The 16,579-nt window shown below is 40.0% G+C and overlaps 1 protein-coding gene across 1 annotated transcript; it reads left to right on the top strand.

Annotated features, from left to right (window-relative positions):
- Positions 1-1,066: 1,066 nt before the first annotated feature.
- On the top strand, positions 1,067-9,535 carry LOC119903465 (sterile alpha motif domain-containing protein 9-like). Its single transcript, XM_038719676.1, has 4 exons — positions 1,067-1,276; positions 3,780-3,841; positions 3,939-4,003; positions 4,282-9,535. Exons 2-4 carry the CDS (start codon positions 3,823-3,825, stop codon positions 8,785-8,787), a joined length of 4,590 nt encoding a protein of 1,529 aa, XP_038575604.1. The 5' UTR covers positions 1,067-1,276; positions 3,780-3,822; the 3' UTR covers positions 8,788-9,535.
- The last annotated feature ends 7,044 nt before the right edge of the window (positions 9,536-16,579 follow it).

Genomic DNA, 16,579 nt, shown 5'->3' on the forward strand with positions numbered 1-16,579 from the left:
AGAGCACAGGAAGTGCATGTTAGAGGTTAATAGTTAGAGGTGTTATAAGAGGAAGTGTTCTCTGAAGAGTGAGAATGAGATGAGTTTTCAAGAGCTCTCAAGTTAGAGAGGGATGCCCCTGCTCTCCATGTGTGTGTGTGTGTGTGTGTGTGTGTGTGTATATATATATATATATATATATATATATATATGCAACGTTGTTCTTCCATTCCGTATTTATTATATTTCTGCATTTATTTATGTTGCCTGTATGTTTGTCTACGTGTAGCACCTTATCACCACAGCAAATGTATGTGTAAAACACTACTTGGCAATAAAGCTCCTTCTGATTCTGATAAGAGAAAATCGTGCCCTTGAGCAAATGTAGGCTGGAGCCCTGATGTAGACGTTAGTTAAATAGTAACAGGTTGGTGAATAGCAATGTTGTTTGGCATTAGCAACTTGCTGGTAACTTGTTATTTATTATAGGCTGTTCATGCCAATAAAGTTTGAAGATTGAATTGAATGTAAATAAGGGACATGACTTCATATACAGTCCAGTATTTCCTGTTTTCCCAGTCCAGTGAGTCTAATCTGTTCCACCACAGTTTCTTAATGAAGCAACAGCATTCACAAACTTCTCATTACAGCATAAAATATCATTGTTTTACATCACTGATTTGGCAAAGTGTCTGTCAAACAAACTAAAATTGAAAGCACCATGTGGTTTTGTTCGCAAGAGACTGCAATTTAATTAAATACTTGGAATACGCATAAATAAGATATTAAATCAACATAAATAAGTTATTTTAGGAGGTTAAAACTTTAAGGCTACTCTGAGTCCATTTTAAATGAGCTACTTTTTACTGTTACTTGAGTGAATTTTTATATAGCCTAGTAATTTTACTTGTAGTCTTCTACTTAAGTAAAAGTTCATCAAAGTAATCGTACTTTTACTTAAGCAGAATATTTTTGTACTCTTTCCACCTCTGAACATAGGTATCATTTCTTTGAACCAACCATCTCGCGCACACAGCAAAGCGAGGGTTTCGTTTCTCCTGAACCGACCGCCCTCTTCCTCTTCCTCCTCCTCCTCCTCCTTATGAGGACTGTCTGCCGCCTCAGTCTGCACCCATCATCTCTCTCTCCCCTCTGCAAACAAGCAGACGTCTCTGTCGAATCACTTCCCTGTGATTTACTTTTCTCAGAAAGTCTGTCGCATCAACCGTGTTTGGAGACCTGCGCCTCAACAGCGAGGGCAGCAGACTGCGCAGTCCGCATCGCAGTTGTCGGATGGGTAAGTGTTTTTTTATTGTACGTGATCAGAAAGTCACAATCTAAATAGGCCTAATTGCAAATGAAAAACAGTAGCCTATATCCTCAGTTTTATGATATATCCAATCTTATGTTATCTTATGTTATCTGTGTGCCCTTGACTTGCAGGTTTAAGGTTTGTGTGGTTCGAGGCTTTTTAAATCATTTAGGCCAACTTCTGTTTCCACTTTGACATTGCATTGATTTTAATCGCATGCATAGCCCTTATCAGATTAAAATTATATTGTTCTAGTTCTGTTTGATGAAGTGTGCCTCGATTGGAATTGTGTAATGAGCAGACAGTTTTAAGCTTCTGTACAGCTTCTTCCTGTTCTTATTTCAACCATAGCTAAGCGCACACTGGTGAAATCGCGATTGTCTCATAGCCAAGAGTGCCTCTCACTGCATTAGACATTAGACATTTATTAAAGTCTGATTGTTCTTGGCAGGTAGGTAAGCAGGCAGGTAGTCAGCCGATCGGTTAATTTCATTCAGACCAAATGGTCGCAGATAGGCTACAGGATGTTTTGTATGATTTTGCATTTGATTTATTTATTGCAGTCACTCGCCCAAGCTGGTCCTTCCACATCTATTAATATGGTTATTACATACTGCAGTTCCATACATATTTAGGACTGTTTTTTAATCTATTATATATATATATTCTTATCAATTCATTTGTTATTCCAGTGTGTTAAGCAGTTGTGCGCAACCTTCCCATCAACGCATCCGGATGTCAAGCAAGACTTCAGTCATTATCTGTCTTTAGCCTTTTTGACAGGCATATTTATTCAAGAAGGCGAACACTTTTTATATCTCATCATTAGAGGGATGGCTGCTGTCCATACGCATGTGCCACATAGAGCGTAGTGACATTACATCAGGCCGTAACAACAACCTTTACTACCGTATTACATTGAGTAAGGGCGCCATCAGATAGTAACACTGAACAACACTTAACACAGTGCCAATTACAGTTGGCTCATATGTCAGTATAACAGAAATTAGCTTCAGACCAAGTGCAAATGTAATCTGTGTGGTTTGACTTGCATGAGTTTGAACGCTGGACTACTCTCCTGCTGTTCCCATACAAAGTGAGTAAAACGCAAGTTTACGGGAGTAAACAAGTACCGGTTTACTACAGCAGTATGAACCCAAAATAAACATTTTGCTGTGATTTAATTGCAATAAACAGATCCAAATGATGCCCAGATAACTAAACTATGATGTCAGTTTGTTAAACATATGAATGACAGCAAGACAACATATCAGTGGCAAATGAACGTTTGTTAAAAAAACAATTGCTAATGTTCTGACCTAAATGTGGATCTAAAGAAGGAAAATAATTAACAGGCTACACTTGCTGCGAATAAATTGTAAATAAAAATGACAGCACTAACATGAACTGGTTGTGTAACGTTATTGTTTTTCATGTCTACTGAAAAGGCAAAGCAAACAAACTATCATTAAATCTGCTAGCAGCGATGAACAGTAGCGCCTCTTGCATGTCGGGCCTTGCCACAGCCACGGAGTTGTTGCCGGAGGTCATGGCTCTGAAGTGTAATGCGTTTAGGACTCAGCAGGAAGGAGTTATATGTCACTTCCTGTGTTCACTATGCACTAAGAACACCCAGTAATTATGCATTATGTTTCAGTATGTAAATGTGGACCACATTGTGAAAATTTACCCTAACTGTAATTATGATTTTCACACAAGGCTTACTTCCTGTTGCCAGTAGGTGGCCAATGACCATGACTCTTAATTGGCATGTTGATGTTCTCAGGCCAGGGGACTTATCAAATGTGCAATTTGTGTCACATTGGACAATACAATCAAGGTACAATAGCTTCCTGTTTAATGGCAAATAATGAGTCGCCATGGCAATGGCGTTTGATGTAAACTCACAAGCTACACAATCTAGCATCGTCAGGCTTTTCTGCCCATTTTGAAGTGGATTTGGTCAAGCTGCTAGGAGTAGTTCTCACACCATAAAACTTGTCATTTCCTGTTGCCATAGGTGCGGCTATGACTTTGACTGAATATTTGTCTTCAGGCTGTTAACAAACATGTAAAGTTTATTACAGATTTGACCCTGTACACCCTCCACAAGTTACAACAACTTCCTGTTTCATGGGGAAACAGTAAATTGGACGCCACGCTACAGACTTCAACGAAAACTTGAAGTTAGCGCAACTTCCCCATGGTCTTTAGATTTCACTGTGAACGTTTGAAGTTGCTACGATTAATTCTGTAGGAGGAGATTGTTAAAGTAAGGAGCCTGTAAATGGCTAAAAACGCCCACTCATCACACATCGTCCCACACTAAAAAACAGGATAATTTACCTCAGAGTCAGTGCAGGTATTAGCAAGCTAGCTAGCTAACAACATCACTAATCAGAGAAAGATCGTCATAATCACGTTAACAACATATAAAGAAAGACATTTGTTTATATATCAATTAATATATTTATTCTTTATTTTGCAGCATTGGCAGTCAAGAATTAGGAAAAGTGAGCCAGCTATCATGGATGATCAGGACATATGAAGGTAAAGCTGAAATCAATGACATTTTGTGTTTCATGTGCTAGTAGTAGCCTACAGTGTCCTCTGTTGTAAAATGCTCTTCTAAAATTATTTTTTATAGCATTTCTGATCTACATTTGCCAAGAAGAAACCAACGCTGTTATGGCAGATCAAGGCGAAATGAAGGTAAATAATTGTTGAAATAATTTTCATTTTAGGGGAAGATGCACCATAATTAAACTCATGATTAAACTCATTTTCAATAAATGAGATTTTACATTTGATTCAAATGCACTTAGATAGTTATTAAAGAAAAACAACACGTGTTCACTTCCTTGTAATAAACCACTGCAAGTTATTGTGCATTACTATAGCTAATGCATCAGCACTAAATATGATCAGCAAATAATTGTGCAGTGATATGCGTTGAAAATGTGGAAAAATAACACCACTTTTTATTTCAGAGTCCGGAGGACCTGTCACCTGAGATCCAGGATTGGAGTAAACATCAAGTGAGAGAATGGGCTCTCAATTTGGATAATGTGGATGACAGAGTAGCAGAGATACTGTTTCAGCAGGACGTTAATGGGCCTAGTCTTTTGCTTTTCGATACAACAGATTTAAACCAAATGGGTGTGAATTTTGGACCAGCAAAACTAATCATTCATGCCAGAGATGAGTTAGTGAAATTAAAAAAAGAAGAACCAACAAGCTCTTCAAATCAGCCTGGAAAACCATGCAAGCCGTATCCATTTTGTAGGTACCACGATACATACAGATACATGGAGAGCGGCATTCTTGATATTACAGAATCCGGTGCCTCAGACTTAATTGAACCCTGCCACGAGTATAAAGCGTTCATCAATACAACAGATGAAACCAAAATGAGCAAGTTCACTGCTGAGGTTATTCGCTTTGCAGCGGCCTGCATGAACAGCCGCACCAACGGCACCATACATTTTGGAATAGGGGACCAGCCACACTTCACCCACGGTCAAGTGTTGGGAGTTGTTGCTGATGACAGAGAGGCTTATGCAAATGAGCTAAAATCTGCCATTGATGGTTATTTTGAGCATAAACACAAACAGACTGCTCAAATGTGCATCAAACCTCCTCGATTTGTTGGAGTTCTCAATAAGAATATGACATCATCTGACAAATGTGTGATAGAAGTGGACATAGTTCCTGACTCTGCCGTCTGTGAAGAAAACATCTTTCACACTTTCAGCATGAACACAAAAAAGGCCAAGAAAAAAACGAAGGGTAAAGAAACTGTAATAAAACTGTCAAAACAGTTCTTTGTCCGTGATGGCGGTAGCAGCAGGGATCTCCTCGCACAGACCACATTTGCCAAACATATGGAAGAGTTCAACCAGTTTGTTGACAATATGGCGCAACGATCACAACTCCGAAAACAAGCAGAAGAGAAGCACCTCAGTGTGATAAAAAGCAGTACTCAAGGCTCCAGATTAAGTATGATGATAACTGGTGGATCCCTCTCTTTAGATAAATCACACTTCGAGCAGTATGTTATAGTAACTAACAAATCCCATTCAATCCAGTTTGAATCACTGGGATTTCTTGTGGAACTCAACCCAACAGCTGTTTTGGACTTTGATCCAGAATCAGCTAAACATGGATTACAGAATCGCTTCGAACAGCAGAGTACTGTGAGTGTCCATTTACCAGCACAGTATAAAATCACAGAAGCAGTTGAGGACATTGCAAACAAGTTGAAATTAACTCGAAACACCAGCTGGGTTTTCTGCAACGGAGGTATTGAGGGTGAGTTCCCCTCAGACATAGAACAGTGGTTGATGGACAAAGGAGCCTCCGTTCGAGATGTCATTTCTTTCTTATGTCGGAAAGATGTGCTTCCAAACAAGAGATTCCTTGTCATTTTCTTACTTTTGTCAACAGTGAGTGAGAAGATGGACCCTCTTGTTGAGACGTTCAGTACATTCTACCAGGAGCTCAGAGGCCCAGAGCAAATCCTTTGTATATGTGACAATGAAAAAGCATTTACCTCCTGGAGGGACCTGATTGAGGCGCGGTGTGGATTCAACATCTCTGGCAGATGCATATACGAGCTCAGTTTTGCTGAAGTCAATGGCACTGTCCTTAGTCTTCTGTCAAAAAACCGTAGGTCCAGCCGTTTCCTACCCTGTGGTGGGGGAAGCAAAGTGCTTCTTGAGAAGAAAGTGGAGCGTAGCCTGAATACCTTAGAGGTCCTGTGTGTGAACCAATGTGAAGGGGGAAACGAGGACAGAATTGTCATAGAGGAGAACTTCTACAAAGGAGGGAAAGTGTCGTGGTGGAATTTCTATTTCTCAGAGCAGCCTGGATCCACCCCGTTTATCAAACGAGACATGTTTGACTTTATCATGAACACAGTCATACCAGATTTGCGCTCCCTGAGAAAAGCCTGTGTGTTATTCAACCTCATGCATGTACCTGGATGTGGGGGGACAACTTTGGCCATGCATACTCTGTGGGCTCTCCGGGAGAGATTCCGCTGTGCTGTCCTCAGAGACAGCAACGCTGACTTTGCTGAAGTAGCTGATCAAGTTGTCAAACTTTTAATGTATGACCATGAGGAGAAATTACCACGGGTCCCTGTTTTGCTGATGATAGATGACTTTGATGATAAAGAAAAAGTGTTTGACTTGCAGCAGCTCATTGAAAAAGAATGTGTGAAGAAAAACATTCAGTCTAAGTCTGCACAGGTAATTCTCCTGAACTGTATGAGGTCAGAGTCCACCGGGCAGACTGAAAAAACTGAAGACACAGTCTTCATTGGGAATGAACTCTCTGAGAAGGAGCAGAAACTGTTTGAGGAAACACTTGTAGAAATCAAGAAGAAGCACAAGAATGTGGAAACGTTCTATGGATTTATGATCATGAAGAAGAACTTCAAGCCAGAGTATATTGAAGGTGTGGTCCGCAACACCCTGAAGAGTTTCAACATGAATCAGAAAAATGCACAACTCCTGGCTGTTTTGGTTCTGTTGAGTGTGTACTGCAAGGATGCCTCTCTCTCCGTCTCTCTGTGTGAGGAATTCCTTGGTCTTCAACCAAAACCATTTTGTGGAACCATCAAAGTTGAAGAAGGATTTGGGAAATTTTCCACTTTAATTGCCAGCTGCTTAGTTGAGGGAAAGGTAGTATTCAAAGCTGTGAAAATGATCCATATAAGTATCGCAAGGCAGTGTTTGCAGGAACTTACAGCAACACACAATGTAAACAGAGCTGATATTACCGACCTTCTGCTGACCACAAACAAGCTTTTTGAGAGCACACAAGGGAAAGACAAACTCCTGCAAGATGTTCACCACATTTTGGTGAAGAGACATTATTCAGCAGAAGAGGAATCTCAGTTCTCTCCACTAATTCAAGACATCGCAAGTGAAACACCAGGACTGGAAGAGATGGTGCTAAAGAATGCATCAAAAAGATTTGAGAAAGATGCGGTTGTCTCTCAGTTACTAGCCAGGTACTATTACCTAAAAAAGAGGGATTTCTCAGAGGCAAAGGATTGGGCAGGGAGAGCAAGAGATCTTTCCAAAGACAGCTCATATTTCGCAGACACATCAGCACAAGTTATCAAGCACGAGCTGAAAAATGCCATTGCAAACTGCAAGGAACAGCCTATTACTCCTGAAAAATTGAGCATGTTTCTTAAAATGGCTCAGTCAGCAATAGAAGCATTTAAGGAAACACAGAACCTTGCAAAGAAGGAGTCGATTCAGCGATTACAAAATAAGACCGATAACTGTCCTTTTAATACATCGGGGTGCCTGGGAGAAATTCAGGCTGGTGTACTTGTAATTGAAGTGCTTGAAAAGACCGCCATATTTTCTTCTGACAATGTCCGCCATGACATCATGAGTCAGGTCCTCTCTGGGGATATTAATCTTCAGCATGTAGAGACATCTGATCCCAGGCACCACAAACTCAGACAATACTACTTCATTCTCAGACAGTTTGAGGATGTACTTTACAATCTCAAATACAGGATGAAGGTGAACTTTGACTTACTTGACAAGTTTTATGTGAACTTGGGCTCCAGATTTGGAATGAAAGACAGTCGTGAGCAAATAGCCCAAAATGAGCTTATCAGATGTTTCAAAATATATGCCAATCTTTTCTGCAAGACAGATTCAGCAGCTCTTTTGAAGAATAAAACCATGCAATTCATGCTGAAACTACACCAGGCAAGACAATACCTGGAGATGCAAAAAGCGGATACCTATTCTGGGATCCTAAACTATCTCTCAAATGACAGCCCACCTGAAAAAATGGAGAAGATTGCAAGACAGTATGATTTTGTTTGTCTACCGGATCATAAACCGACAATTAAGGAGAGAATCAACTTCCTCTATTTCAATGTTGTGTTGAGTCGTATCAAACTGGAATCAACACACATTCAGCCATACCAGAAACTAATCGATGTCCTTTGCGAAGTTCTGCGTGAGCCAATCCCATTAAGTGATAATTTGCCACTACACTTCATTGCAGTTGTGCTGCTTTGGCCACAGCAGAACAGTCGAGAATGTAGAAGTCTGGGGAAATTCATCTCACAGGTGAGGACCTCTTATCACACAGAGATGAAGGAAGTGTGCAATGGCAAGAGGCCCATTATCCATTTCTTCCTGGGGAAGAAGCAGGGCTATGATCGACTGGTACACTTTGGGGAAATCAAAAGGTGCATCACAGCTGGGCAGGAGCAGTTTTCCTCCATGTGGGCAAATGGCAAAATATGGAAAGAGAAGAAGGTGGAGGAGCTCCTCTGCAGGGTCACTGGCGAGGTGAAATTTGGCTCTATACTTGCAGATACTTGTGTCCCAGGTCTGAAGGTCGAAGTCACTCCGGTTTTTCGAGGTCAGCTCGTTGGTCATGCTGAGGGGTCAAAAGTGTCGTTCTTTACTGGTTTCTCCATGAAAGGCCCAGTTGCACTTGACATTAACTAACCTTTGAAAGCAGCCTGTTCCAACACACTGTATTTTCAGCTAATCACAGTGGATCCATTTGTTTTATACACTCCTGTATACTTCGGAAAGGGTAGATTTGCTTGTATTTAACTGTGATTCTATGATACATTTTGTGTGTTGGCTCTGTTCATTACATTATTGATACCGTTATTTTTTAAAGGAAAACATCTGTCAACCTTAAAATACCGTACCTCTAAGAAATGTCTTATATTCAAGTATGTACTGTAACTCATTGTAAATATGAATATTTAATGAAAATTGTAATGTTTTTTCTTAATTGAAAATTACATTTTAAAAGGAATTCAACTGACCTTCTGTCATGTTATGATTAACTGAATAAATGTCTTACACAGCAATATTTTACTTTTGAATACCATGCTGTTCATTAACAAATATGTATGAATTTGCAATGTTTTACACACAGTGTCTGTGATTCAGCACGGTCCATTATTGGTACACATTTGCTTTAAATAGCCTTTTAACAATGTTTTACTCAAGAGTAATTTGTTTTTACACACTGCTCATGAAAATGTGGACCTTTGAATTTTGATTTTGTGTGTTTTTTGTAAACTGATCTGATGTTTGAAATGCAATAGTTTGGACCTTTTTCTATGTGTTGCATTACTTTATTGATTTTGTTCAAATACCTTTTTTTGCATTATGTGAAAAACAATGATTAGCACTGACATTTTCAATACCTTTTTAATAAAGATGTACTGTAACCATGTAAGAATTTATTTAGTATTTACTACACTGTGCACAAGCTGGTACTATTGTATAGCCCCTTCAGAAACACATCACCGTCCTAAAACTCAGTAAGTTCATTATACTAAACTGTTTCCTTTTGTTTAAATGTCATAGATACTTATTTAGTTACAAAAAGGACATAAAGGTACACACATTAAATATATTGGTATTTGCTAAAAGGACATCACTTCTTGTGTCTAGTTAAGTTAAGGATGTTTTTACCTGTATCACGCAGGAGAGGGCGCCACAAGCTAGGAAATAATAAAACCCTTGGGTTGTCTGTTCCACAGTGTCTGTGGAGACGATCTGTAGTTGTGATTTGTGTCCTGTGTCCAAGACCAATAAACATGACGAGGGTAGCTGGTTATTTCAGAAAACTCATGTGAAAGCAAACCTCAATTCACTTTTTAATGCCACTGGATGCTAATCATATGAAAGAAAGCACTTCACAAAATAGTAAAATAGAGTTTTAGTGTAGGCCTAAAGCTGAGATGCAAAATGCTGTTCACAGGATGCTAATACATTTCAGAATGACCTCATGTAGAGACAAACTGACAAACAGACAGATGGTTGTAAGTGAACTCGAGGGTAGTGTGCATTGCTGTGGCAGTCGCAGGGTCACCAAACAGAAGAACTCCCACCTCCCTGGATGATGGACAGTCTGACTTTTTTTAACCTTTATTTAACCAGAAAGAAAACTCATTGAGATTAAAAATCTCTTTTCCAAGAGAGTCCTGGCCAAGACAGGCAGCAGCACAATTAACAAGGTTGCAGACATTAAAACATATGACAATTTATGATGGGAATAAATAGTGAGTTACAAGGTCATACAATATAAAAAATTCATATATATTTACCACAAGTGATAAACATTTAGCTGACGCTTTTATCCAAAGCGACTTACAATTGCTATACATGTCAGAGGTCGCACACCTCTGTAGCAACTAGGGATTAAGTGTCTTGCTTAGGGACAAAATAGTGGATGGGTCACAGTGAGGGACTGAACCCCAGTCTCTCACACCAAAAGGAATAGTATTATCCATTGCACCATCACCACCCTCAATAAACAACAAGGATTGTCCGAGTAATTATTCATAACATCTACAGCCAGTGTGTACAGCCTCTATGTCATTTAAAAGTACTTTAAAAGCAACCAGTGAAACCGGCTCCTGAAGATTCAGGACATTTTGCAGCTGATTCCAAGCGCAGGGGGCCGCATACTTAAGTGCCCCTTTTCCCAATTCAGTCCAGACTTGAGGGACAGATAGTAGTAATAAGTCCTCAGAATGAAGACAATATCTTCCTGTGCCTTTCTTTTTGATGTAGGTTTGTAGGTATGGGAGAAGCAGACCAAGAATAGCCAATGATTAAGTCTACAGGTGGACAATGTAGACCAACCAAACCGCTCATACAAGAGCAATGATGAGTAAGGGATCTAATGTTTGTGATGAACCTCAGAGCTCCATGGTAAACAGTATCCAACAGTTTCAAGTTTTGAAAGGATGCATGCATGTATATAACATCGCCATAGTCCAGCACTGACATGAAAGTAGATCAGCAAGTCTCCTTTTGGCCTCAAAGGAAAAACACGAGTTGTTTCTATAATAAAAACCCAGTTTCAGCTTCTTCGCCAACTGCTGAATGTGAGGTTTAGACGAGAGAGAATCATCAATTAGAATACCGAGATACTTGTATTGAGATACATTTATTCATTTAGCTGACGCTTTTATCCAAAGCAACTTACAATTGCTATACATGTCAGAGGTTGGGTTAAGTGTCTCGCTCAGGGACACAATGGTGGATGTCTCACAGGGGAAACTGAGCCCAGGTCTCCCACACCAAAGGCAAGCATCTTATCTATGCGCCACCACCACCAGATACAGACTCAATCTCGGAGCCCTGAGAAGTAGTGTTGGGTGGAAGGTTCTGTGACTTTGATTTTGCACTGGAAAACAACATAGGTTTTGTTTTGTCGTCATTCAAAACAAGTTTTAAATCAAACAAGGTGTGTTGTACAGCATCAAAAGCAAGTTGTAGCTGACAAAGAACCTTGTTTGGTGTAGATGCAGAGCAGTATATCACAGTATCATCAGCATAGAAATGAAAATTTGCGTTCGAGACATTTTGATCAAGAATGTTGATATATAATATAAATAGGAGTGGTCCCAGCACTGACCCCTGGGGCACACCCTTGGATACAAGAGGGCTGGAAGTGAGACCATCTACCTGCACACACTGAGATCTACCTGATAGATGGTCCAAACCAGCAGACTGTTTGTTCTGACAGTCCGACTGAGAAATAGACAATATATTGTTAGTAGTTAAAAACTCTTTCAATTGTTCATTCACCAGAGTTTCCATAACCTTAGCCAGGATGGACAATTTCGAGATGGGTCTGTAATTGTTTAAATCTGTCGGGTCTACCCCTTTTAACAGAGGAAGAACAAATGCAGATTTCCACATAAGTGGAATTTAATTTGTGTCCAGGGAGAGATTAAAATAACATGTCAGAGGTGGTGCAATAAAATCAGATGCTAATTTTAGAAAAATAAGGCTCCAAGTTATCAGGACCAGATGATTTTCTAATGTCTAGAAGTTTGAGGGCTTTATGCACCTCTGAGACTGTAAGTGGATTAAAACTAAAAGAATTACTCACTCTAATATGACCGTGAGTATGACCTTTAGGGTGATTCTGATCTGAAATGTTGAGGGAGTCAAACAAGGAACCAGAGGCAATAAAATTCTCATTAAAACAGCCAAGGATTTGAGCCTTATCATATATTTTATGTGAGTCCTTAAGAATGCACAGTGGCAGCTCGATGCCAGTTTTATTTCCAGCCAAGGATTTAATCGTCTTGAATTTGAAAGGGTTGTTTGGATTGTTGAAATTTCTATAAGAAAGTGGCCTGCTTTGGCTTTTCTAATAGCGACTGTGCACAAATTGCACAGTCTCCTCCAGGCCTGTTTTCCTGGCTTTTGCCCAGGCCTTATTGCGCTCGTGAAGAGAATTGGCTCAATCTGAAGTGAACCATGCATTGTTTCGGCCTTTTACTCTATACTTTCTGAAGGGAGCATGCTTGTCAACAATTTCTTTAAAAGCATCGTAAAAAAATTTCCAAGCATTTTCAACATCAGAAATAAGATTTTATCCCAATCAAAATGAAACAGGTCATGAAAAAACCCTTGTTCAGTAAAATGTTTCATGTCACGCTTAATAATGATGTGTGGCTTGGTTTTGGGAATTTTTGTACTTCTGACTGTGGCAACATCTCAGTGGTCACTAATGTTGTTTGCAAATACAGAAGCTGCTGAGTATTTCTAAGGAACGTTGGTTAGGATAAGATCAATTAGAGATGAATTTTATGGACATTTCAGATTTGGTCTAGTGTGACTATCAACGAGCTGGAAGAGATTTATCGAGTCACAGTAAGTTCAGTATCTGGTTGTAACCAGTTCCAATTTAGATCTCCCATGACTACAATTTCATTCAAATTCAGTACTGATAAAAGCTGCATTAAAGACGACAGCTCATCACTGACTTGTGGTGTCATCTAAGGTTTGAATGGTCAACAGGACAATGCTGTTTCTGTTTCTCACTTAGCCGTTTCTACTTTCACACACAAAAGCACCTGTGGGGATGCTGCGATGTGGATCATAATGATGAGCGAGGGGTGGAGCTACTAAATATGTATGGTGCTTTCTGGCCTTTCAGAGCACAGGTTCTTAGTCTCAGGAGAGGCTGAGACTAAAAGCAGCAGACGGCTCAAGTGAAAACTTCTGTAAGAGATTGTATGTAAGTTTTAGGAGAGACAACATGCAGTAACAAGCTAATTTGGTCATTAGTATTCTGTATTTCTGTCTTTCTGCTGTCAGTCAAGACAGATTGAGTCAGATGTTAGTCCTAAGTATATGTAGCACTGCAACACATGGCTGAAAGCAGTCTTCAGAAGGTCATCTTGAGGGGGTCAAAGCTCATTCTGGTGATAAGTTTCTCCCACCTATGAGATATTGTAGTGAAAAGGAGCTGTGGATATCAAACAGGTGTAGATTCAGGAGAAGACAGGGACACGTGTCCCTTTACTCAAAGAGGGATGAGGGAAGAGTATATCGAATTGTTACTTTTTGTTACTGTTACACATGTTGTGATTGGCTTTGGTCAGAAAAATGCTGCCACCCACACAAAAGGGAAACCTACACCTTTGGCATAGAGAGTCACCAAGGTTCAAGTGACTGAGCGAAACATTATATGCCTGCTTATCCCTGCCATAGGAAAAGGAGTTTTGGAAAATAAAACCAAGCATGTCACTGTGTCATCCTGCTGTATCTCTTCAGAAAGTACATTTTCATTGGAGGTTAACAGGTTAAAGATAAAAATAGAAGGGCTGGGGATTTAAAATCCAGTCAGTTTGCAAATTACAGTGAAATTAAAAGAGTGCTCAACTGATTTAGCATTGCGGTGCTGTAACTTTGACCTGCAACATTTTTCACACGCAGTGGGACTCCTGGCGGTACCTGTGCCATGGATGGATAGAGTTCCCCTGATGAACAACAGCATATTGAGTTTTAAAATTCCAGGTTGACATCTTAGTATTTATTTGCTGCAATACATTGCTCAGTGAAAGCATCTAGAGGATAAGATATAAGTATATATATATAAGCATAAGATTCACCTTTTCAAACTAATTTATTAACAAAATTTAACGAATAATGCTGGTGATATTCTATATTTTTCATATTGGCAAAAAAGACCCATTCCAACAAAGAAATGATTCGACTAACATGTCTAAAGCCTTGATATCTTTTGCTATAGAGCTCCAGGGTTGTCTAAACTCTGCAAAAAAAACACCACCACATCAGTGAGCTTCAGTGTTACACTGGCTGACATATTCCTTCATTAACAGAAACACACTGTAGTTTGAGTTAATCCTACATTCATGGTCCTGGTTCCATAAATTCTCACTAGTACACCAAGTGTGTGTAAATCCCTAAATGAAAATAGTCCTTCACAGATGCACTATTTCCTCCTGTTTAAGTAACGCTTGTTAAAAACTACAGTAACCAGCTGACTATATTTCAGCAACCTGTTGCTGTTTTTAAAGATTTTCATCAACGAATGGGTTTGGACACAGACCCTGTTGGATTTGGTTATTTCATGGGATTTGTTGTCGTGTCATGGTGTTAATCAGAAATTTTGTCATAATCTGTTGGTGGCATTTTTCATCTTTAGCAAAATCAGCAAACCAGACAGTAATATCTGCTAGTTATTATTCATGTGGTGAATGTACATTTAGAAAATAGAGGATATTTTCATTTGTCGTACTTAAGTACTTCACATGTACACTGAACAAAGTGTGTGCTGTGTGGCTCTCAGAGTGATTCTGACAGACTACCTCCTCCCCAGTAGAGAGCGCATCAGAGCTGTTTTTACGCTGCTCTCAGCTCACAGTCACGTCTGACTAAGCCCTTTGTTGCGGGAAAGAAATAAAAATTCTCTTCACTCTCCCTCTCTTTCTTTGGCAGCCTCGTGAAGTTTTTATTTGTGAAGAACTGAAAAGCACGTGTGTTCCCTCAGTGGTCAGTAGGGATGAAAATGATCCTGATCATCTTGCGCCATTCTGCCATAAAGTGCAGCTGTCCACCCTACATTAACACATCTGTGAAAAGCTGAGCCGGCTGAAAATTGGAAGAAAAACTCAGCTATGCCATCAGAGATTTTGCCTTTACAAATGTTCCCACTGCACAATGCGACCCATTCATATTACATTATTACTGTGATCATGAACTGGATTTACAGCATTGGTATAAACGCTTCTATGACTCCGTGGTATAAATTCATTCCAGAATAGCAGACAACAGCGAGCCACAGACTGAACTGTCACATGTGCTTTTATGAATAACTTCACACTTTTTCAGTTTAGTCACAGTAATCACAGATTTTAATATATGGATCCGTAGGACAGTTTCCCACAACCCCCTGAGCAGTGGTTCTCATCAAGCCTAAAATACACGACCCTGTTGACCTTCCTCCCAAAAGTCCACTACCACACAACCCAACCTCCCAACTCTGTCTGCTAGCTTTGAATTATAACCTTTGCACACTGGCGGGAGCACAATGTGACGATTGTGATTGTATTTTAATTCTGATGGCGAAGTGAAAAAAGATAGCTTCCTCTGAGAATGGGCTAGATTTATGGGCCCTGTCCTGGCTGCCGGCCCCACATCCTCTCTGATCTGCTTTTACTCCAACGACCCCTCGACCCTCGGGGGTCATTAGAGAGCCCCCGAATGGTCCGGCTGGCTGCCAGCCCATCTCACACTGCTTGTTTTCCAATCAAATCACTATATTTAACAGGGACACGAGCCCAGGGCCAAGTCCAAACAGACATCTGTTTGAAATTGTTCCTCGCAATTATTTCACACAGAAGTTCTCCCTCTGCACCCCCGTCCGCACTCCTCGCCCCACTTTGGTCTTTTGTTTGTTGTTGTTTGTTTTCAGCAAAACCTCCCCCCTCTGGATTGCTAATGGACAGAAATGAGGAGGGTTTGGGGGTTTGGAAGTGTGGTGGTGGCGAGGGTCTGGCTCCTGGAGCCTCTGTCACAGAGATACGCTGCCAGAGGAGAATAGGAAAACCAGCGAGGGCTTTTTGATTTAGCACAAAGCAGGTTTTTCACTCAGAGGCCCTGTACTGCTGCCAGCTCACATGACATCTCCATCAAGACTGTCAGTCAGTGGCTTTCATACAGCAGGGATTTAGAAGCGGTTAATATGATTGCACTTATTTCTTATATCCTACTATATATACTATGCTTGTACTATTATCATGATAGTTGGTTATGTTTGTTTCACTTGATAAAGATAAGTAAGAAAGCTTCAAGTGTTTTTTTCAGGTTAGTCACTGTAAAGAACTAAGACGTCTGGTGCTATGTGCATAATCAGTTGAATTACTCCTAAAATTTCATATGATTTCCTAGAAGATCATGTCAATCTTATAGATAGACATTGTGTGTTGTGTGTGTATATCAC

The sequence above is a fragment of the Micropterus salmoides genome, unplaced genomic scaffold (assembly GCF_014851395.1).
Source record: "Micropterus salmoides isolate LMB-PRFRI ecotype aquatic unplaced genomic scaffold, ASM1485139v1 Ms_hic_scaffold_15, whole genome shotgun sequence".
Lineage (NCBI taxonomy): Eukaryota > Metazoa > Chordata > Actinopteri > Centrarchiformes > Centrarchidae > Micropterus > Micropterus salmoides.

Bases quoted from the DNA above. Each gene is read 5' to 3' on its own strand.
- LOC119903465 (XM_038719676.1), top strand. The intron at 4,004-4,281 runs GTAAATAATTGT...TTTTTATTTCAG, and splicing joins CAGATCAAGGCGAAATGAAG to AGTCCGGAGGACCTGTCACC.